At 41.2% G+C, this 24541-nt stretch overlaps 2 protein-coding genes across 6 annotated transcripts in view; one reads left to right on the forward strand and one right to left on the reverse strand.

Moving 5' to 3' along the window:
* Positions 1-10647, reverse strand: part of AP1S2 (adaptor related protein complex 1 subunit sigma 2) — a 28950-nt gene extending 18303 nt beyond the window's left edge. For all 3 annotated transcript variants that reach the window (XM_012532945.3, XM_012532946.3, XM_049704461.1), the window contains exons 1-4: positions 10500-10647; positions 8178-8356; positions 1317-1425; positions 633-770 (exon numbers count right to left, since the gene is read on the reverse strand). In XM_012532945.3, the coding sequence (XP_012388399.1) occupies positions 633-770; positions 1317-1425; positions 8178-8356 (426 nt within the window). In that variant the 5' untranslated portion in view covers positions 10500-10647. The remainder of the gene's footprint in view (positions 1-632; positions 771-1316; positions 1426-8177; positions 8357-10499) is intronic.
* A 225-nt stretch (positions 10648-10872) lies between these two features.
* GRPR (gastrin releasing peptide receptor) overlaps positions 10873-24541 on the forward strand; it is a 277275-nt gene continuing 263606 nt past the window's right edge. For 2 of the 3 annotated variants that reach the window (XR_004483223.2, XR_004483224.2), the window contains exons 1-2: positions 10873-10955; positions 13208-13414. The gene's annotated coding sequence lies outside the window, so the exon portion shown is untranslated. Of the gene's footprint in view, positions 10956-13207; positions 13415-13980; positions 14646-24541 lie in introns of those variants that run through there. The other variant, XR_004483225.2, reaches the window with a different exon arrangement.

A 24541-nucleotide genomic window follows, 5' to 3' on the forward strand; every position in this document is an offset into this window, starting at 1 on the left:
AGGGAAAGGGGTTTTATCAATGGTTCTTGTGATATCAAGGCAAGACAAGAATGTAGCTGTTTAACAGAACATGGTTTGTTATTTAAGAAAATCATAGAGAAGTAGAAATACTTTTTAGTTAGTTTTGCTAACACAAAACTAGAGGATTCTACAAAAAGTATAATTATAACACTATCATTTGCTTGGCTACATTTGCACTTAATGGACATGAGGTGAAAATATGAACCAACTTGGAATGAAAATGCCATAATCTCACAGTCAACTCCTCATTGTACACACTAGTGAGAAAAGGGGTTATCTTAAGTAATTCAGAACAATGGACAGAGAGTTCTCAAATTACTGTTACTTTTCCCATTTAAAGTAGTCCATCCTCTAAATGTTTGGACTCTGGTGTTTTGGGGTCCCAAAATGGGCCATCTCCAGATCATCTCCAAAGTAAATAATCCATCCACAGATAACTGAGTCGATGTGGCTGACACATATTCCAATCAATAAACTGCACATGGACACTACATGCCAAGCATGCTTCAGAGTAATTTCTGAAACTGTAAGAATGAGGGAAGATGACTGAGACTTTCCTAGCAAGAGCAAAACATGCTAGTGCCCAGTCAAGAGAACTCTGAGTAGCTTACCTCCTGTAGTAGATCAGCCTGCTCAATTGCTTTAAGGACATTTTTCTTGGATGTTTCCTGAACTTCTCCTCCCAAAAGAAACTCATCCAAAATAAAATAAGCCTTCTCAAAATTAAAGATGATATCAAGTTCACACACCTGAAAAGCATAAATAAATAAATAAATAAATAAATAAAACCGAAGAAAGTAAAAGATACTTACCTACTTACCTACTATCAGGTAGTCAGTAAAATCTGACCAGAGGGAATCAATCTTAATGCCTACAAGCTAAGGAAGACCAGACTCTGCAAGCTCCTAACATGGGCAACTTAATAATTTTCTACTCATAAAGACCGATCTTTTGAAATACATATTTCTGGGTAATATGATTGTAACTGCTAACCAAATCTAAATTCTATACTAAGCACTTCCAGTATATTAATCTTTGCAGTTGGACCCCTTTCTATTTCACTATTTTAAACCTTGTTCTCAGCAGCATAATTAAATGAGTAGGTCTGTGGGGTCAAGCAATTCTGGCAGTTAACTCACTAGGCACACTGACAAGAAATAGCCATTCCTTCCCTCTCCCACAGTTACTATCAAATAGTCAGAATCCCCAAGATAATTAAATAATAAACTTGTTACAGAAAAGGTTAAAAAAAAAGCACTATGGCATTCAATTTCCTAAAACAAAATACTACTCACACTGCCAAAATACTTGTCAAGTAATTCCACATAACGATGAATTATTTCCAGGGTAATTAGTTCATTGTCCTGATCCTCAATAGCACAGCAAAAATACAGACTGGCATATCTGTAACAAAAAACAGATGTAGAAAAAAATTTACCCTATAATCATGTTTTCTAAAATACATTTTCATATCCTATTGTAAAATATGTCATGCTTATACAGTTTATTTCCTCTTTACAACAGTAGATTATTTTTCTCCTAGACTATAAAAGTAATAAATGTACAAAAAGAAATTTTGAAAAGTACAGGCAAGCAAAAAAAAAAAAAGAAAGAGTTACTTATTTTGCTCTTCTTCCATTCAGGCTCCTTTCTAGAATATTCTAAAACACAATTGACCCAGGTTGTTCTCAAGTTTACTTAAAACAAAGTGCACTGTTGACTATTTCAAACCACAAGTAAACAGGGAAGAAAATAAACTCTCCAACTGAAGGACTTATTGAAGATGCCGTCAACGTTAAGTCAATGTTCTGGAACATTTTACTGAAGTGTAATATACACACAGAGCAGAACACAAGTCATAAATGTACAGCCTGATGAGTTTCGAAGTGAACATACTTGTGTACCAGCACCTGCACCAAGAAACAGAATTATTACTGAACCCCTGAAGCCCCTCTAATCTCTCCTGGTCACAGCCTCCCACCCCCAAAGGTAACTACTATCTTGACTTCTAACAGCACAGAATTATTTTTAAAGGAGTTTTATAGGATTATGGAATAAACCTCAAGAAAAAAACAACAGTTCCAAGTAATCATAGAAGTCAGAAAAAGAGAACAGGGGAAACTGAGACATGCCCTCAAAATTTCCAAGTTCTACCCTGTTAAATTAAAGCTCGGGTTATTTACCCTTGAAGAAAGTATAATAAGGTTGGAAAAGTCATATTCTCCAAACTAGGATTCTAGCACATGGGACTAGGTTATACTTGATCCAAGGAAGCCAAAAGTTATTAACACAACCTTGAGGCATACATAAGGAAGGATGACCTAACCAAGTCCTTTGAGGAGGGTTAAAAGAGTATTTTCAAATGGTTTAAATGTATTTAAGGCTTTTGAAAAGAAACAAAATGAAAACCTAAGACATTCTAAACAAGTCTCAGTTGCCATTGTAATTTTCACAGAGGAGCATTTAAGTGATTTTTAGAAAACACAATGGGAAATTACTGCTCATAGCATTAATGTAAAATAACATACAAACACATACACACACAATCTCAGTTTTGAAATTCAAGGAATTCCTGCTCTTCAGTATGAGAATAACTTCAGTATGAGTATTTTCATAACACTATTAATTTCAATATTATTAAAAACATTTCCTCTTATTTGATTTTTCCAACAGTAAGCAGCAGCATCCTTGATTACGGAAGGAAAAAAAAGAGGCCCAAGAGTACAAGGGCCTGCCAAGTGGTTGTACTGTGACAAGAAATCTGATCTTCATACCTTAACTCCAGGCCTTTTCCACTCTACCACACTGACTCCCTTGTCATACACATACACTTTTTGCCACGTCCATTCTACCTGATTTCTACATTCACTAAGTTATTTTATTTATTTTTAAAAATAAATTTATTTCTTTATTAATTTATTTTGGCTGTGTTGGGTCTTCGTTGCTGTGCGTGGGCTTTCTTTAGTTGGGGTGAAAGGGGAGGGGGCTACTCTTCGTTGCGGTGCGCGGGCTTCTCATTGCAGTGGCTTCTCTTATTGCGGAGCACGGGCTCTAGGCGCACGGGCTTCAGTAGTTGCAGCACGCGGGCTCAGTAGTTGTGGCTCACGGGCTCTAGAGCGCAGGCTCTGTAGTTGTGGCACACGGGCTTAGTTGCTCCGTGGCATATGGGATCTTCCCAGATCAGGGCTCGAACCCGTGTCTCCTCCATTGGCAGGCGGATTCTTAACCACTGCGCCACCAGGTAAGTCCTTCACTAAGTTATTTTAAATGGTGGTTCGGGGCTTCCCTGGTGGCGCAGTGGTTGAGAGTCCGCCTGCCGATGCAGGGGACACGCTGCTGAGCGTGCGCGTCCGGAGCCTGTGCTCTGCAACGGGAGAGGCCACAACAGTGAGAGGCCCGCGTACCGGAAAAAAAAAAAAAGGGTCCCCTGCAGTCTTAGAGAGAAGGCATTCACACACGTTCATTTATTATCATGAAGGACATAACAGGCACCACCTCCAACCTTACTAACAAAGCGCTTCCTATCTTTCCCAGCACTATCCTATGTTTTGTTTATTGCTTTAAAAGGCAATGGGATATTCCAACCTTCCATCCTCCCTAACCCATGCTCCTCAAATAGTCTTAAATTTGGGAAAACTGATACAATTGACACATAAGATTCTCTGAATTAAGAAAACTAAAGATTAAAGGGGCTGACATGAAAAATGGTAGATAAAAACCAGACATAACTAGCTGCTATGAACAGAGTGCTAAATAATTCCATTAGAAAGAATTTACTAATAGGCAACGTCAGGTAAATTTAATTTGTTTTTTAAATTTCAAGATTTCTTCAATGCTACTCTTAAGCAATCTAATGCTTACACCATCCTTGCTCCTTATCCACAGTACCGCTTTTTACTTATAAGTAAACAGCATTTAAACACTAGTCAAAGGTCCTAGATTATACGAGTCATTCGGAAATATTACTTTAATATCAAATTAAATGAATTCTTCACTGTAGGTGAGCATCCAGTTATCAGGATTATAAGAAGGCACCTCTTTCCAGAAGGCTTAAGGAAGAAAGAAACAGAAGCATAATAACAGGTAACATTTACTGAGTCCTCACTCTGAGTAAGGCACTAAATGTTACCTAAGGCCTTGGCATAATTTACCATTTTAATCCTCAAAAAAACCCTTCCAGAGAGATACCGTTATTATTTGCATTTACAGGAGACTCAGGCTTAATTGAGTAATCTTCCCAGAACAGTGATTTGACTCCAGAGCCTGAGTTGTATATTAAAAACTATGGCCCAGAACTGTGCTAAATAAAGTAATCCTGCAACTGGCAAAAATTAAAACATATTCAAAGCAATATTTTACATGCTTTGAAGAGAGAAATAAAAATTGTTATCTTGATTTAGTAAAAGATTACCAGGAGAACCTGAGGTATACTCCCTATTTTCAGAAGCAAGTGGTTTAAAAAAATTCAATAATGAGCTCATTTTGTTCTCTTAGTATATATTTGTAAGTCTAAATCTGAAGTAAAATTAATAATAGACTAGTAAGAAGAAAGGTATGTTTGGTTATTTTTAGCAGAGTAGATTACGGCTTACTCTAATTACTGGCACTCAGAGAACATCTGAAGGTGCCTATTCTTATATTCACAACACATGACTTCTCCCCAGTCAGCTAAATATCAGCTGACTGTGGGTGACTGTAACCAAACCGTTCTCAATATTCTACTGCTATGTCATTAAAAATTCTTTTGTTAGTAAAGAAAATCAATACAGTACTCTTCAACAAATTCTGAAGCTCGTAATTGGTAGGTGTGTATTTTTTAATTAATATTAAGACTTTAATCCATAACATGCTGCACAAAATAGGACTAAAAAACGCATACAGTGTCTTCTGTGTTCACGGGATCTTCAAGAGCGTTTATTTTAGAGATGAGGAAACAAAGGCAAAATGACTTGTTCAAAGTCACAAAACTAGCTAATGGCCAAAGGAAAAGAACTCAAGTCCCCAGACTTTCAGTCTAATTTTTCAGCTATATTAACCTTACTCCCCTCTCACCTCTCCCTCCCCAAGAGGGGCAACTGTAAAGAAAGGCTCAGGGATGAAGAATGTGGATGAGGCAACTTGAGGAAGGCATAAAGATCACTTGGTGGTATGAACAGCGAAAGTGCTAGTTCAGAATTTCTCAGCAGCTAAGTGGTAATTCCTTTGCTTAAAAGGTCTCCTCTTCCAGCTGGTCTAGGGAAAAAAAAATCACCTGGGGCTTCCCTGGTGGCGCAGTGGTTGGGAGTCTGCCTGCTAATGCAGGGGACGGGGGTTCGAGCCCTGGTCTGGGAGGATCCCACATGCCGCGGAGCAGCTGGGCCCGTGGGCCACAACTACTGAGCCTGCGCATCTGGAGCCTGTGCTCCGCAACGAGAGGCCGCAATAGTGAGAGGCCCGCGCACCGCGATGAAGAGTGGCCCCCGCTCGCCACAACTAGAGAAAGCCCTCGCACAGAAACGAGGACCCAACACAGCAAAAATAAATAAAGTAAAAATTAATAAACTCCTACCCCCAACATCTTCTTAAAAAAAAATCACCTGTTCATAGCTACAAAAAAATATGTCCTTAAGTACTCTAGATGAGTTTTCAGTATGAAATGGGGAAATGCAGAGGAAAACTGATTATAAATTCTAACTTTTATATGTGAATTTCATCTCAGTAAAGCTGGGGTTTTTTTTAGTGCACCTTTATTTATAGGCGCTTGATGTAAATATCAGAGTCAGGTGAGATTACCCTTTACAGCCTTTAACGGAAAAAGCGGTGGCCCAACATGGATGGGCTGAATGCTGTGCACAGAGCACCAAGTAGTGCCTTCTTTTCTTTTGACAGGCCATCTCCTTCAGCTACAGGAATCTTGATTCCTGGGACTGATTCCCTTGCTTGTATTTTCCTCCTCCACACGGGGGACTCCTTCCCCTATCTAGAAATAAGCTTAAGTCTCTTATGCCATTTTTTAACCCTGTCCCCCAATCCTGTCTACAGGTGGTTATCACCTCTTCTGTCCTTCATAGCAAAGCTCCCCCAAATACTCTACACCTGCTGTTTTATTGTCTCCACCTCTTCACACTTTGCCCCATTTCTTCGAGAGTTCTGTCTCTACTATTCCACTGAAAATGTTCTGATGAAGGGCATTTTGTGAAATGCTCACTGTAAAATCTAATATTCTTCACTTTAGTTGACCTTTATGCGACCTTTGGCACTGGTGGCCTTATTTTTGAAACTCTCTCCCCTTCCCCAATGTGACTGACCTTATACTTATCCTTTGCCTGCTGTTTGAATGCTGGTGATCTAACGCTTTATGCCTAATTTTCCCCCAGACTTCCATGCCTATGCCCACCCTGAGAAAACTAGGCATCTCCAAATGGAAGTCACACAGGCCCCTCAAAGCCAACCTTCTACTTCAACATTTACCCCATCAACTGAATCAGAAATGTGGAATAACACCACTCCTCCTCTTCTTTCACTGCCCTCCCTGCTTCTAGCGGTGACCAAGTCTTACCAAACTTACCTCGGAACAGCTCTTCCACCTGCTGAGCCCACAGCAGAGGTCTTCCTTCAGGACTGCCGGATGAGGCAGTCTCCTAACAGATCCCTCAGGTGCCAGTCTCAGCCCTCCCCCCACCCATTCTCCAACTACAGGATCTTTAAAGAAATGCAAATTTTCTATTCATCCCAGTTTAAAACCTTTGCCTCCAGGCTTAAGATTTGAGTTCTGGCCACTATGGCAGTCACTAGCAACTGACCTTGGACAAGTCACTTCTCCCAAATTCTCATTTTTTATAAAGCTGAAGTTTGATCAACAGTAGTGGTTTTCAAACTCAGGAACCATCTACAGAGAGGGTGGAAGCCAAATGAGTTGAGACAGTCCTGATTTCACACGAGCACCTCCACTTCCACTTGTTTTATTTAAAGTTCTATCCTTGGGGCAAAAAGTTTTTTTAAAAAAAAAAAAAATCACTTGACTAGATTACTCTAAAACATCTCCCAGCTCTAAAATGCTTTGATTTTTCTCAACAAATACTAAACCAAACACTGGATACAAAATCACCCAAAGATGACTAATATTCATTCTATTCTAAAGAGAAGTCTATGGTATTTTTAAAGTTCTAGATGTCCTATAACCTTCATGACTTTCTCTACCATCTCCCCTACAAACCCCACTCATATTGTAGTGGAATAAAGGAAAACTGAGAGAAAACCCAGGCTTCTCTTTGACCCTCCTCGAAGCCCATACAGTCAGTTCCCTGCACATCCCCCTCAGGAAAGAATTTTTATATGCATGAATGTTCTTATCTTAAATTCAGTAAATTATATGTAAGGGAACAGAAATGGGGAAGAAACAAAGTAATTATATTTCTTTTAACCTTATGAGAACAATCTTGAGAAGTTTATTTTAAGGTATAAAAAGTTTCAGATATTAATAAAGATGTATAGCATTTTTTAAAAAGCTTAGTGTTCAAGGCCAACCTATGAGTCATTTTGCAACATCAAAATTTTAAAAGTCTGTTCTTGGCAAAATTATCTATCTACCAGATATAATCACACCTCCACCACAGCAACAAGTGTACTTCAAATTAATAAGCCCTAAAGAACAAATCCTGTATATATCCAGTTTTTACATCTGTGACTAAAATGGTCTATGTATCCAAGGTGTTTATAAGTGAGTAAGAGATCCTAAAAGTCAGATTAAAAGGCATGCATGTCAAATATCAGTCATTACTTTACAGATTTGTGGGGAGAAGGTGGTGGTGGAGGGTAAATGCTTATCTAAATTCAGAGAATTACTCACACAATTTAAAATACTGATCTTATTTTCCCCTGCAAAGAAATGAATTCTTTCAAATTTCCTAAAAAGATGATTAAGCATGAAGTATCATTTATGCCTTCAGTCACATAATTTCGTGTAAAAAGATTTCCATAATTTTAACATTTTAGCCTGGGTAATAAATCAAAACAGCAGTTATCTTAAAAATACAAAGCTTTACCTTAAGACTATTTCATCTATACCTTTATTAATCATTATTTATAAATGTCATCCCTCAAAAGTCTGCAGTTTCCACATTATAAATGATCTGACATTTGATTCTATTTCACCTTCCTGATAAATCAAAATATACCTTTTGTAAACAATCTTCAGATCTCGCCACTCAAGAAAGCTGCACATTTTAGGTTTCCGTGCTAAAACGGTTTGAACAAGTTCTCTTGTGATCTTTTTCTTCTCTTTGTCTGATAATGGGACGTACCATTTCTGCAGTCGAAGCTTTCCCTGACGACTAAAAAGCAACATAAACTGCATCTGTTAAGATAAACAGAACCAAGATTACAGACAATACTTTGATTCAATAAAGTTAAGGTTAAGATGACATGCTGCACAGAGAAGCTTTGGGGGACAGGGCGTTTAGCTAACAAATGATGAGTAGCCATCAATATTTCTATGCCAGTTAAAATAGCAGGAAATTCTTATAGAAAGATCTTCCCACCAGATGCAAATCCTCCCACCCCACCCGGTTCCACGTAAGTTTGGGGGGGCGGGACGGGAGGACAAAAACAGGCGAAGTGAAAATTCTGATGAAAAAGATAATTCTTGCAATTTAAGAAACTATTGTGTACCTGTGCTATAGGAATGCATGTATATGCATCAAAAGAGAATTGTTGACATCAACTGGTTTAGATGCATTTGAAAGAAACAGATCTACTATTTTTCACCCTAAACAGAACAAGCCGTCCTGGTTCCAGACCGAATTACTTGTAGACAGACTGCTATAACTTAGAATGCTCTCTTCAGTTTATGCTTACATATTTTAAGCAAAACAAAAAATCTAAAATATAAACCAAAAAAATCCCATAAATGCATTTTTCTTAATAAAAGCCTGATTTAAGTATCTTATCTCATTTTAAAAATCCCACCATAAATATACACACAATAAAGTGAGTTAATATAATTTTACCTAAGACAATAAAACCTTTAAAAAGCCAAAATAAGAGCTACACACATTACATGAAATACTTCATTTAAAACGATAAAAAACACAGCATCTACAGATGGAGTGGATGCTGAATTCTAGTGTATTTTACACAAACTGTTTTGTATATATTTATTTGGAATCTGCAAATGATGATTAGTCTACATGTTTAGTTTTTAAGGAAACCTTCTTGTATAATTCAACTGGTCTTCTCAACTGCAAACAGATAAGCACTGTTTCTACAAAGGTAATTTAAAGGTAGAATTCAGATATATATATATATTTTCTTTTAACTATTGTATGTTCCAGTACTAGTTACTGCAAGTAAGATTCAGCCTGACTCTTAATATTCACCACACCATGAACATGGGGTGGGGGAATTTATACAATCAATTTGAATAAAATGGGCCCTAAATTTCGCTAAGAAATCATTGCCGCTTTTTGTAATAATCCAAACGGGCATCAAGATATTTAGAAATTTACGATGCAACAATTTAACTTTATTAAAGTTAAAATTGGCTGAAAACACCTCACTTAAAAAGGATGCCTGGCACGAAGTAAACGAACAATATTTGTTTATTGATGTCAAAGTGCCTCACATAGAAGTCCTGTTAAGATAGCGGCATTAGAAGGGGACAGCAAGTAAAGCATCAACTGGACAACGTTTCATGCAAACCCGTTAGCAGAACTTGGAAAAGAACAGACCCGTATTCCAGGATCTCGATGACCAGGAGGGCTGGGGGTTTGCTTTCGGAACTCAAGGACTCAAGGGAGTCTATAGCAGGCTCCCCCATCTCCCCCACCACCACTTTTTATGACGAATAGATAATTCACTCTCTTGAAAATAAATTATATGTTAACATGGGACGGTGCCCGGTCGCAAGGCACAAGTATTCCTTTCCTCTAGTTAAAAACCAACGCTCTGATTTTGCCACAAATCACAGAGCACCTCAATTCCTGGAGATTGGTATTAAAAACAATGGGCTCGGCCGCGGAACGGGCTCGGGGCCAGCGTTCCTCGGTCCGGCCGTCTCCGATGCCTGCCCGCCGCCCCACGGGGGGCCGCACTCCATCACTGACCGATCGAGCCCGGGCGAGGTGACAGGCAAGGAGCGGGGCAGACAATGGCAACCGCCGCCGCGCAGGGGGCGCCAAGGGTCCTTGGTCGCCGCCGCCCCCGGCCGCCGACCCCGCCCGCAAATGCCCCGCAAAACTTGAGGCGATTTCCGAACCACAGGTGCCGCGGGGCCGCCGCAGCGTCCGAGACTGGCCCCCGCATCCTGGGGCGCGGCACCGAGTGGAGAGGGGCGCGGACGCGAAGAGAAGTGAGTTTCGAGGCGCGGTGCCCCAGTGGCGGGCCGGGCGGGCGGACGCAGGGTGGGGTCGTCGGGGCGCTCGTGGGGCAGCGGGGGGCTCGCCCGACCCTCCCTCCCCGCTCCCCGTCCCCAGCGCCCCCGATCGCCTCCCGGGACTTACGGCGGCCGCGGGCCGCAGGCGCGGCGGGGCTCGGCCGGCGGCGGCGGCGGCTGAGGGGAAGCCCCTGTCGCTGAGCTGAGGAAGAGAAGCCGTGTTGCTGTGGGGAGAGGACCCGGTTCGCGGAGTGAAGGCTTAAGCGGCTAGGGGAGGGCGAGCCGACAGACCCCGCCCCGGGGGCCGGACGAGGGAGGAGCCAGGGCTGCGGCGAGCAGAGGGGCGGGCTGGGCGGTGCGCGGGACGCAGCTCGGCTGTTGCCAACGGCACCGGAGACAGCTCAGGTGACCGCCCAGTCCGAGGAAGCCGATTGGCCGCGTCTTTACCAAGAGGCGTGGTCCGAACCGGAAGCCAGGCCACGTGACCCGGAAGCGGCCGCTGCCGGGGCCGGCGCGCCTGCGCACTCCTGAGTGTGCCACCGGGACGCGCGCGCAGCTGTCTCGGCTGTTTTGTGGTGAGAAGGTAGTGTTTCGCGGTGCCCTTTGTTGACCCTGCTATGCGGGGCAGGGAAGATCTGGACTGCCAAGAACCACATTCGAGCTCGGATAACTTTCCGTGCCCCAAGAGGGTGGGACGGGGCGGTGTAATGCCTGGTGATGTTGGTGAGGGGAGAGAGGGGGTGCTGCAACTCTGAGGAAAATAAGTCAGCTCTTTCTTGGAGCTCGTGCACGCGTTTAGAGTGCTCTTTACAATTACTTTGCCTCAAAACCGTCCGGAATCCGACCCCTGCTTCCCATCGCACTGCTACAGCCCTAGACACCTTTTCGCCCCAAGCTGTGCAAGTGTCTCTTCCCGGGGCTTGCCTCGTACGTCCTCAGTGCTGCGGACCTGAGGAGTTACTGTCCGTTCTCAGCTGAAAAGCCTAGACAGCACCTCATTTCAAGATCCCGCTTCTTTCACACGGAGTCTCCCCTCTCCTCCCCCACATCCGCCTGGGTTCCAGTTAGTCTTGTCGACGACTTGCTCTGCCTGGCTTGCCCTTGCTCTCAAATGTCACAGCTCCTATGAAGCCTCACCCTCAAACCCTGTAAGAAGGAATCCCTCTTTCATCCATATGCCCATTAGCACATCTTGAATTTTCTTCATTTTGTATCCCAACCTAGTTCACTGCCTAGTATATAACACCACTAGTAAATGTGAGCTGACTGATAAGGATTATAAAATTGTAGATTTGTTTAGAACCATAGTGCTGAGCATTGTGTCTGGCACATAATGGATGTACATATTTTTTTGAATGAAAGAATGGATGAATCATCCAGTACGACTCATCTTTTACAGATGAGGAAAGGGGAGCCCCACGGGATTAAGTGACCTTGCTTGAACAGCCACGGGTTTCTCATGTCGACTGCTATTCATTACCCCAGTCACCTCGGTTCTTACAAAGAAAGCTAGAAAATTGCTTTTGTTAAGCTATGCCCTTTTTGCAGAGGTTCCCAAACATAGTCGCCCGAATTTTTTAACGGCCCAAAGGGAAAAAGAGATGCTAAGTTTTACAGGAAGTTAAATTTAATCAATCTAAAGGAATCCTTTATTAGAGATTGTGTTCTTTTTGTGTGTGTTAAAATGTCTATAAAACTAAGATAGTATATAATAGGAATTTGGGGGCATTTTTTTAATGCCCTTCTTTGGCAAAATAAAAATATACAATACCTTCCTTTTTTTTTTTTTTTCTGGAATACCTTCCCTTTTAAACGCTGCTATGCTGCTTGGAAAATTTCCTACCAACGTGTATGCTAAACGTATATACTGTAGTATTAAAGAAGTGGTCGACACAAAGCACAGAGCTGGCTTTCTGTAGGTCTTTAGGCCCCCTGCCCAAATTTCAGCAACGGGACCAATCCTGCCCCAGAGGCACATGTTAATGCCCCATTTCTCCCTTACTACACAAAACAGATGCCATTAGCCAGTCAAAGATATATCTAATACGATGTAATGAAAACTCGCCCTCTGAATCCAAATGCTGCTTTTCTCTTTTTCTGTACAAAACTCATGTCCTCAAGGTTCCTGAGATAACTACCTCCAAGTTTAAGCTCATTGGTTATGCTCCTGATGTTGGTCTGTGGTTCTGAAAACGAGGACGGGAGACTTGCTGATGACATATTGGCAGTCTCTGGTATTCCTAGCCAAGAAAAGGTGGAGGTTGGGGGGAGGGAGGGAAGGGAATTATGGGAAAAATAATTAGCAGCTGAAAGCAGCTATTACATAATCTTGGCTGCTTATTAATTTAGCAGAAGGAATGGCTTATTAAATTCTAATAGCAACAGCACAACTGCAAACAACCTAGCAATTAACAGTGCAGGGCCCATTATTTTGTTAATATGTTCTCTTCTTTTGGCAAGTGTATAAGAACAAAATTTATAGAAGCAGATGGTCTTTTTCAGTAGATTATAGATGGTTTATTTCCCAGTCTTAGTATTAAGAGCTTATTGTGCATTCACCGTGAAAGACAAAAGAAGCACTGTTATTGTCTTTGTTGGTAATTAACTGTTTGACTTTGATTCCCACAATTTCCAAATTGTGGGCTTTGTTATATAGCTGATTCTTCTCACCTGGTATCTTCTTCATCTGTCATGTTAATAGGGTCTCTTTTTTTAGTCCTTTGCTTTTGTTATCTGGGTGGTCCTGATTTCTTGGTTGTTATTGATTGATGGTGCAAAAATTATTTTTTATGAAAAACTAAAAATCAGATTTTATACTTTTTTTTTTTGATACAGGAAACATTTATTACAGTACCGTTTCTCATGGAACAAGAACACGTAGTTTCATGGTGCACGGCTGCCAGATGTTTCCCAGGTTTCAATGTCCCAGGTAGATAAAGGAAAATTCGGCAAGGTCAGAAGAGAGAAGAACAGATTTATCATGAAATAGGAATGGTAACTGTGTCCCAAGTGTACAGAAGGGGAAGAATTGAAGTCTTTCTGGTAACCTGCCTTTGCTTTTATTTATGTTTTTATAGAGATATAATTGACATATAACACTAGTTTCAGGTGTACAACATAATGGTTCTATATTTATATATATATTACAAAATGATCAGAGTAAGTCTATTTAACATCACTTGTTTCTTAAACAACAACAAAAAAAGTGCCTAGCTTTTATTTGTGCTAAATGCAAGAGGTGAGGGTAAAGTAGAGATTCTACCTTTTAACAGTAAAATTTTGAGACTTTATATGTAGTCTTTTATAAGTTTTCAAAAATAATTTAGTTTCCTGTTAAATGTGTGATGGCTATATGCTTTTATCTCCTCTCCCTCTCAAAATGACATTAAATGAAAAAAAAGAAGAGGAATGTTTAAAGTATAGACCCACATGGACAATAAGGGAGGGGACAGTAGCGTGAGGATGTCAACGAGGATGTCAGGGTACACTATTGGCTCATGATTAAACACTGACGATTTAAGAAAAAATTGTAGTATATTTATCTTGAGAATATGGAGGACAGACGTGAGGGGATGTTGAAATAATGCTAAATCCTCATGTGGTAACAGGAAGAAAATAGATACGATCCAACGTGAATCAAGAAATAGAATTATTAGCATATTCTTTCAATACCAAGAAGTAAATTCCAGATGCAATGAAGACTTTCTTTCCAGAGACAGAATCTTGAGGTAGGATGTAATAAAGGTTATTATTACATTTTATTTTACTGTAGGTTTTACTTAGATAATTTTTAAAAATATTGTAATGAAGTAGATAAAAATTCTTGTTAGTGCTAACACTGTATTAAGGATTTGTACAGTGTTCCTTTAGCCAGTCTATATATTATATAAAATTTATTAAATAAAAATGTCTTGTAATGAAATTCAGTGCTGAATCATTGTAGAAGATCACAGTAAGTGTAAAAAAGATGCTCAGAGTTTGTGAATTTGCATCTTCTAAGATAAAGTTGTTCCAAGGAGAAAACTGGCCTAAAATAATGAGGATTTGTGAACCAAATCATTTCAAATAGATAGAGCTGTCACTGCTGAAGTCCTCAACAATGAGCTAAAGGGAAATGTGGAACATACGTTCTTTCTTGACGCCTGTTTCCATAGCTTTGAATAAAATGCAGGAGAATGACTCTTCTCCTTTTAATATTGGGTTAAAGCAGTGATTCTCAAGCTGGGCAATTTTATCCCCCACCAGGGAACACTTGGCAGTGTCTGGAGACATTTGGGTTGTCACAGTGGGGCAGGGGGGCGGGGGTGGGGGAAGAGTTGGTGATGGGGCTGCAATGTACAGAATAGCTTCCATGACAGAGAATTATCCAGCCCAAAATGTCAATAGTGCCGAGGGTGAGAAACCCTGAGTTAGTCACTGAAAAGGTTAACATGCAGCAATGGAGATATTTTATAGACATTTCAAGAAATGGAACAAGCACCTATCTTCATATGTTTGTTTTTCTCTCGGAGGGGTTGGAGTTGGAGGCATTCTTAATGTTTGATAGGTAAAATCCTTAACTGCTGAAAAGACTGGCCACATACATGAGGCAGTCAGTATTCATCAAAGTAACTAGAATAAACTATCCAAACGGGATTTTTTTTCAAAGTGATTCTGGAATATTAGTGGAAGTTATTTAAAACCGGGATCCATGAGATGACTATTCCATCCATTCATTCATTCACTTTTTTTTGGCTGTTTTGGGTCTTCGTTGCTGCGCATGGGCTTTCTCTAGTTGGGGCGAGCGGGGGCGAGCGGGGGCTCCTCTTTGTTGCGGTGTGTGGGCTTCTCATTGCGGTGGCTTCTCTCATTGTGGAGCACGGGCTGTGGGCACATGGGCTTCAGTAGTTGTGGCCTCAGGGTCTAGAGCGCAGGCTCAGTAGTTGTGGCGCACGGGCTTAGTTGCTTTGCGGCATGTGGGATCTTCCTGGACCAGGACTCAAATCCGTGTCCCCTGCATTGGCAGGCGGATTCTTAACCACTGCGCCACCAGGGAAGTCCCAATTCATTCATTTATTAACATAAATGTTTATTATGTGTTTGCTCTCTGCTGGGCACTGTGGTAGGTAATGGTGATACAAAGATGAGTAAGATGTTGACTCTGTCCTAAAGCTCCAAAACTATTTCTCCTGACACAAAATTCCATGTCTTTTGGCAACAAACTCTGGATGGTCAGGGGAGCAGTCACCAAACATATGAATACATTTTCTTTTAGGAAACCCCTAGAGATGCTTCATAGAACCTTAGATGTCTGTGACTGACACCTTTGGACCTATGACCTCCTATTTGCCCTAATGACCTCCCAGGGCTCTTAGCAGTCTTTTCATTCTGTCAGTTTTCCACAATACTCTTAATTCACAGCAGTATTACAGAGAGATTTGCTATGTTTTCCACAAAACAGTTTCAAATAATTATCTTTTGACCTGGTCCTTAAAATGAGATGTTTCAGCAGTAATCTAACTCAACTAGACTAGTGGTTCTAGGATATTCTTTAGGGGACTTGTGAAAACACAAGATGGCTGGGCCCCACCACCAGAGTTTCTGATTTAGCACGTCTGACATGAGGCCTGATAATTGCATTTCTTTTTTCTTCTTTTTTTTAATTGAGATATAGTTGTTTTACAATGTTGTGTTAGTTTCTGGTATACAACAAAGTGATTCAGAATATATACATTCTTTTTCAGATTCTTTTTCATTGTAGGTATTGTTTATCTGTTTTATACATAGTAGTGCCTATCTGTTAATCCCGAGTTCCTAATTTATCCCTTCCCCCACTTTTCCCCTTTGGTAACCATAAGTTTGTTTTCTATACCTGTGAGCCTGTTTCTGTTTTGTAAATAAGTTCATTTGTATCATTTTTCTAGATTCCACATATATATGATATATGATATTTGTGTTTCTCTGTCCGACTTACTTCACTTAGCATGATAATCTCTAGGTCCATCCATGTTGCTGCAAATGGCATTATTTCATTCTTTCTTATGGCTGAGTAATATTCTAGTGTGTGTGTGTGTGTGTGTGTGTGTGTGTGTGTGTGTGTGTATGTGTATTTATATACATATACACCACATCTTCTTTATCCATTTGTCTATCAACGGACACAGGTTATTTCCGTGTCTTGGCTATTGTTAATAGTGCTGCTATGAACATAAGGGTGCATGTATCTTTTCAAATTAGAGTTTTTGTCTTTTCTGGATATATGCCCAGGAGTGGGATTGCTGGTCATATGGTAGCTCTATTTTTAGTTTTTTAAGGAACCTCCATACTGTTCTCCATAGTGGCTGCACCAACTTACATTCCCACTAACAGTGTAAGAGGGTTCCCTTTTCTGCACACCTTCTCCAGCATTTGTCATTTGTAGACTTTTTAATGATGGCCATTCTGACCAGTGTGAGGTGGTAGCTCATTGTAGTTTTGATTTGCATTTCTCTAATAATTAGCGATGTTGAGCATCTTTTCATGTGCCTGTTGTCCATCTGTATGGCTTCTTTGGAGAAATGTTTATTTACGTCTTCTGCCCATTTTTTTATTGGGTTGTTTGTTTTTTTTGATATTGAGCTATATGAGCTGTTTGTATATTTTGGAAATTAATCTCTTGTTTGTCACATCTTTTGCAAATATTTTCTCCATTTCCATAGGTTTTCTTTTCATTTTGTTGATGGTTTCCTTTACTGTGCAAAAGCTTCTAAGTTTAATTAGGCCCCATTTGTTTATTTTTGCTCTTATTTCTTTTCCATCGGGAGACTGACCTAAAAAAACATTGCTATGGTTTATGTCAGAGAATGTTTTGCCTATGTTTTCTTCTAGGAGTTTTGTGGTGAGAGTTGTATTTCTAAGAAGTTCCCAGGTGGTGCTGATGTTGCTGGTCTTGAGACCACACTTTGAGAACCACTGCTCTATACCAAAAAAAGCTATGACATATAACAGGAAAGTTCTCAAAGCCAGTAATTGTGATATATAACTTTCCCAGACAAATGATCTAGAGGAAACTTGAGATCTGAATTTTTTTATTGCTGACCTCATTAAGTCTGATACCATTGGGAGAGTAATAGTCTTAGTTATATGAACCTGAAGTTCAGTCTATATGCACAACCCATAGTGGCTTCTGATCATGGTGTGCCCTGTACAAACTAATGTACTGTAGTAGTCTAAGTTAGAGATTAGAGTACTTAGAGAAACTTGAAGTTTGCACCATAAAAGTCAGATGCTTACGTGATGAATATTACTACTCTAAAATTTTTTCCAACTACTTACGCCAAGTAGGAATCACCTCTGAATACTTTGTTAGCGATTATAGACATGAGGTGGAAAGGAGAGAGTTGAGAGGGACCAGGTAGACAGAATCCATATCCCTGGATAAAGCAGAAACCACTACGTAGTAATCAAAATCTGCCCTTTCTCTTCCATGACATGCGGCTAGACCCTGTTCCTCAGCCACCTGTGCAGTTAGGTGTGCCCATGGAGCTGAGATCAGGCTATGAAGTGTGGATGGAAGTGCTGTCAGTCTGGGCCCAGAAAACCCTCCACAGGAAAGCCTCTTCCCTCCCTCCCTCCTCAACACTGCTTTTGCTCTCTGGATGTTGACACTTCGAGGTGTCCTTGGAAGTAGGGTTTTGAGGATGGCTGAGTCTGTCAGCCTGGGTTCCTGAATGACTGCGTGGAGCAGACACACATACCACTACCACCATCATCATTCCTACCACCAATTTTACTTTAAGTGAATGAGAAATAACTTTGTATTAAGCCAGTCATTTTTCCGGGTTCATCTGTTAAAACTGCTAGTATTACTGGCCATCCTTGCAAGCTGTTACACACTTCCTTACGAAGAGAAGGAGCCATAGTGATGGGTAGAGCAGTGCATTTTCAAGTGGCTAGCTCTTTGTCTCGATTCTAAACCTGCTTTTTGTGCTCCTCCATGTGTCTCCTTTCTGTTGAAATTTAAAGAGAATCCTCATACGGTCTGAGTCCAGAATTTAAAACTACTCATCTATCAAAGGGGCAGGAAAGACTGATTTGAGATTTTTCATTAGCTTTACATTCCTGTGGCAAAACATAGCATTTGTACCAGGCAGTAGATAATGCAAAATTTTAAAAATCATGTGGATGAAAGAGCCAAGAAAATGGGGGTTACGGGGGGAGCATATTCTGGCTAACTATCCCTAATTGTCAAAAGTGCATGATGTTGTCAGTTTCTTAGAACCAAGAAACCAAAGATGACAGTTGATTTATGATCAGAGTATATCCTTGTCTTCTAAATAATATAGGACAAAGTTAAAACATTTATCCTAAAGCACTATTTAGAATACACAGACATTTTAATTGAATGATTTGAAAAACTTTTAGAAATAATGCACACATTTTAAATATAACAAATACATAAAATAATAGATGTTTAAAAGTGATTTCACTCAAAAACTTCATTTTACAAATAAGGAAATTAAGCCCCAGAGAAGTAAACAAATTGCTCAATATCATACTACTTCATTAGTGGTAGATGAGGAACTAAGAGCCTTGTGTTCTGTCTCCAGCCAGTGTTTTCCCACCATAGTCCACTGTCTGTTGCCCATAAACTACTAGCCCATTATCTTTAGACAAAAACAAACAAATAAACTGAAAAACCACACACCCACAGCCCCTCAAAACATAAATTCTTCATTTCTTTCTCTTATCTCTCAGCCTGGTACTAAAGTATTTGTGTCTCCACTAGTGGACTGAAACCCTTGTGATCTCCAGGATTGGGATAGTATTTTACTAATCTTTCTATCACAGAATCTAATCCAATACTTGGCATAGAGTAGACGCTCAGAAAATGTTACTGTGAAATGTTAATTACTTTGACGCCAAAAGAAAAATTAATAAGCCCCTGTCTCATTGCTTCTTGAGTGTTAGCAGTTTTTCTGCTCCCCTCCCACTACCATAGCATACGAAGTAATCTCCTCCTTTCCATCCCCACTAATGTTGCCCTAGGTCAGACCAACAAACTGGACTTTCTGTCTCAGCCCCTCCCCTCCATCTGATCCCATTACTACAATTCCTTCTGCATGTGGCCACCTGAGTGTTTTTTCTGAAACATAAATCCAATAGAGATTAGACCCTCTGCTTAGAATGTTTCAGTTTCTTTATTACTTCAATTTGTATGCCTATGTCTGGGCCAGGTACTCATTGGGTACTGGGGATAAAATAGAGAACAACTTAGACATGGAACCTTCTGCCAGGTGCATATGGTATTAAGGCAGGAGGGCACAGTTTACAACTGGCATTCCCAATACAGTAACGTAAGTGTTTCAAAAGGGGGAAGGCCAGGGTGCTAAGGGACCATATAGGAGAGGGCCTAATCCAGAGTTTCGGTGATCGTGATAGGTGGTAGAGTCTGAGAAGGGTTCCTGGAGGACACAGACTTTAGGCCAAAATTGAAAAACAAAACAAAACAAGTGAGTTGGGCAAGAGTGTTCCGCACAGGGAGAGTAGCATGTACAAAGATAAAGAGATGAGTGTGTGACTCTCTTAAGGACCTGAATAGAAGGTCAGTGTGGTCAGAGAGTACCTGGGTAAAGATAAGTCTGCAGAGAATAAGAGGACCAGGTTATACAGGACCTTTTAACAAGATTAAAACATTTGGGCTTTATATAAAGATATTGGGAGACACTGAAGGATTTTAAGCAAAGGCAGCGCCATTATTGGATTTGAGTTTTAGAGTTTCAGAAAAATCACTCAGGGTGAAATGTGGTTAACTGCAGGATATACTGTAGTCCGAGTTTAGTTGAAGATAAAATAAACCGTTCTAACTAATATGAACAAAAGCAGTCTAAATATGATTGGAAGAGCAAAATCTAGGCTGAGTTTCCAGGAAAACCTTCCAGAATAACACTGCAGAACTTGACTGCCAGGGAGCCACTGTGTCTGCCATGATCAGTGAGCTGGAATGCTAAGAAGCTGTCTTCATAACTGCTGGCTTCAAGCCTATACATCCTCTGCTGTGATCAAGAAATCAGGAATCTGCTGCCAGCAAAGTGGATGCCATGGGTGCTCCTTCTTTTCACTCATGTGGCTAGAGACTGGACATTGGACTCCCTCTACAACTGCCACTGAAAGCCAGATGCTTCCATAACCATGCTCATCAGCAGAAATAGGAGAGGTGAGGCCCCCTCTTCATGATCTATCACTTCCCCCTTCCAAATCTCGCATAGGTACACCTGATTGTTGGAATCTACATCACAACCAGAAGCCTGGCTATGGAATGTAGTTTTTTGTTTTCTGGGAGGAACACTGCAGCAGGTTGGAATGTATTTATATATTTTTACTAAATTTACTTACTTATTTATTTATTTATTTTTGGCTGCATTGGGTCTTTGTTGCTGCATGTGGGCTTTCTCTCGTTGCAGCGAGCGGGGGCTACTCTTTGTCGCGGTGCGCGGGCTTCTCATTGCGGTGGCTTCTCTTGCTGCGGAGCATGGGCTCTAGGCGCGCGGGCTTCAGTAGTTGTGGCTTGCGAGCTCAGTAGTTGTGGCTCACGGGCTCTAGAGCGCAGGCTCAGTAGTTGTGGCGCACGGGCTTAGTTGCTCCGCCGCACGTGGGATCTTCCCAGACCAGGGCTCGAACCCGTGTCCCCTGCATTGACAGGTGGATTCTTAACCACTCTGCCACCAGGGGAGTCCCGAGGTTTGTATTTAAAGAGGCGGAAAGAGAGAGAGCTGGAGAGGGGGGTGTGGCATCAAGTTGGAGGTGCTGCTGTTGCTTAAGGAGGGAGAGACAAGCTAGGAGTCAATAGAGAGGAAGAGGTTGAAGATATGGGGGAAAGGAGTTAAATACTCAGTCCTACAAGGACACTGAGTAGTGAGGAGGTGATGTAAGCCAGACACACTAGAGGCTAAATAAGAAAAGGGGCATTTCTTCCATTTTGCTCAGACCAGTGAATGGTGGGGGAGGAAGAAAGGATGTAGGCAAGCACATAGTTTGGTGCTAGGGAAGCAGCTTCTTCCTCTCTGACATAGAGGCAGAGGGAAGATTATCTGCTGGGCATGAAGAGGGAGGTGGAGATGGGTTGAGAAACATGAAGCAGGTTTCTCCTAGAAACCTTGGAGAACTGGAGTGAGGCTTCTGGCGCAATATGAACGGATCACTGAGGGCACTGAGTGTACAGTGGAGACTAGAAATGTGGCTGGGTCGTTCTGGAATTAGGTGCATTGGTGGAGGGTTGAGATTTGCCAGACGGCTGAGATAGAAGGATGAGACACCAAAGTAGTGGAATTCAAGCCAGACAAGGAGAGCTGTGGTGGTGAAAGCGGGGAGTTTCAGGGCAGGAGGGAGGTGGTGGATGCTGATATGATGGAGCAGAAGGAGGCAAAGTGATGAGGTCGAGGAAGAGGAGAACCCTACGCCCACCAGGGCCAGATTAGAATTAGAGCCAGCTGGAAGTGTTGGGAGTCGTGTTCCGAGAGGGACCTGTGACATTGTTTCAGAGGTGGGGAAGTGGGAGGTTGGGTGGGGAATGCAACAAATAAGGGCGGAGTGATGGCCTAGTAGAAAGGAGGGGAAGGTCACTGGAGCAGAGAAGACCCAGGAAGGGACTTGCTTGGGTGTTGAGTAGTAGGTCATCTATGTGGATGTCAGAGTCATTTGGGATGGTAGCAGGACCTGATGGAAAAGGTGACAGTGACTCAGTTGCTAAAGACTCCAAAGAAAGAGGGAGTGGTATATAATGGCAGCAGGAGGAGTAGGGTGTGATTTAAAAAAAAAAAAAAGGTTTATTGAGATGTAATTCACATGCCACACAGTTCACCCATTTATAGTTCAATGGCTTTTAGTGTATTCACAGAGTTTGCAACCATCACCACAGTCAATTTCAGAACATTTTCCTCACTCCAAAAAGAAACCCCACACACCTTAGTCATCACTTCCAATCTCCCGAACACTCCCCCCATCCCCCAGCCCCTGGCAGCCACTGATACGCTTTCTTTTTTGTTTGGTTTTTTGTTTTTTGGGGGGTTTTCTTTGGCCGCAGGGTAAAGCTTGAGGGATCTTAGTTCCCAGACCAGGGACTGAACCTGGGCCACGGCAGGGAAAGCGCCGAGTCCTAACCACTGGACCACCAGGGAATTCCCCTACTGATCTGCTTTCTGTCTATAGATTTACCTATTCTGGCCATTCTGTATAAATGGAAGCATATCATAGGTGGTCCTTTGTATATGGCTTCCTTCACTTAGCATAGTGCTTTCAAGGTTCATCATCCATGTTGTAGCAGGCATCGGAATTTCATTTCAGAGCACTATTTTAATGGCTGGAAAGAACCTCAGAAGAGTTTAGGGGAGGATGCAAGGCAAACACTTCCCTTGTACACCAAGTCAGCTCTGGTCATTGACATTCAGTGCCAAAATTGTTGTAAAGTACGTCTTGTCCTTTTCTTGGGAGTATCTAAAATAAGTCAATATTAAATGCTCATGCTTGCTTCTTCCCTCCCCACCCCCAGCAGTAAACATAACTGAAAGCCTTGCTTAATGACAAAAACTGAGTCAGTCATTGTTGCTTCATGTTAACTACTTGCCTAAGAAACATATTCATCTTATAGAGGAGATAATGAGCAAAACTGGCAATGCCCTAATAAGCTCTAAATTAAGCCTACATAATGTTGAACAAAATATAAGAATCAGCAAAAAAATTTTTTTCTACTTATTGATCATTAGCGTTAATGAGAACAGCAGCAAGTGGCTTTGTTCCTGTTCACTTAGAAAGTATGAAAACAAGGTAAGCCAGCAATTAGGAAGGTTAATGTGAGGATTCAGTTTTCATCCTGATAATGGAATAATTTATTTTCTAGCCTATTAACCTCAGAAGCCCTCGACGGCTTTATCTTCTCTGGTCTTTGGCTAATTTTTTTTCAACCATGTTAGTAACAGAAACTGCGAAAATGGGATCAGGGCCTACTAAAAGCAATAAAACCGAATAAATGCATCAACTTCCAGGAAATGTCAATTACAAATAAGCAGAAGGGACTGTTGTCTGTATGAAGGGACTAGAGCCTCTTATTAATAATAGTGGAGGAAGTAATCCAAGAGACTAAATGTGCTGGTGAGAGAGGCTAAGTCTCTTTAAGGAGCTCAGAATGTAAAGGACACATAAAAACCTGGGAAGAGGGAGGTAGCAATCAAAGACTCAAACCACAAGAACAGCACAGAGCTGTAACACTAATGCAAGAAAGACCAGCTAGAGAGAACCAAGGCTTGCTGAAGTATATTTGAATTTGAAGGTTCACTGCTGCAGTGGAATCTCTTTTGTTTGCCCAGCATCCCTCACTCCTTCTAAAAACAGTACCCCCATTCTTCAGGGAAACTGTTCTCTCCCCCTACCACCATCACTCCCATTCCAAGGATGTAAGCTAAAAGAATGCAAGTCTTCAGGTTGGGACAAATCATATCTGAGAATATGAAAACAATTTTTTAAAAAGATCCTTAAAATATCATTTGTAATCTATTTTTCCCATAGATTAGAAATAGAAGTGCTTCCTGAAGACAGGAGATGGGCAAATGTCTTGGTTTTCAAAAATGGGGAGAAGGTAGATGATGCAAATGTTAACGGGGATTTCAATATTGATTCTCTATTAAGAATATCAAATGGGTGGTGTGTGAACTCCCAGAGAGAGGGGAGGTGATCCTTAAAGAAGCCAGCACGAATTCACTGAGAAGAGACAGCCTGACAGACAGGCTTTGGTTTCTTTCGTTATATGTTTATTAGGCTAGTAGGTCAAAGGAATCCTGCAGACATAGCGTTTCTGTGCTTCTGCAAGGCATTTTTCAAACACTTTCATGACATCCTTGCTGAGAAGATGGAGAAACTGGATGGGTGATAGGATAATTTAGCAGCATAATCATTCTATCCTAAGAATGCTGATTAATGGATCTCTGTCAAATCTGGCAAATTTTGTTGAAGATCTGTTTCAACCAGGGTTCCTTTCCTAGCATGGTCCTTTTTAAGTAACCTGGATATGGGCTAAGTGGACCTGGGTATCAGTGTATAGAGAACAAGAGTCTGGGAGGGAGTGTGAATAAATCAGATGACAAAGCAGATTCCAAACTGGCATTGGCCCAGGGATGATGTATCAGCTAGTATCTTTTGCAAAAAGGCAGGATAAATATG

This window comes from Orcinus orca, chromosome X (assembly GCF_937001465.1).
Source record: "Orcinus orca chromosome X, mOrcOrc1.1, whole genome shotgun sequence".
NCBI classification, from domain to species: Eukaryota; Metazoa; Chordata; class Mammalia; order Artiodactyla; family Delphinidae; genus Orcinus; species Orcinus orca.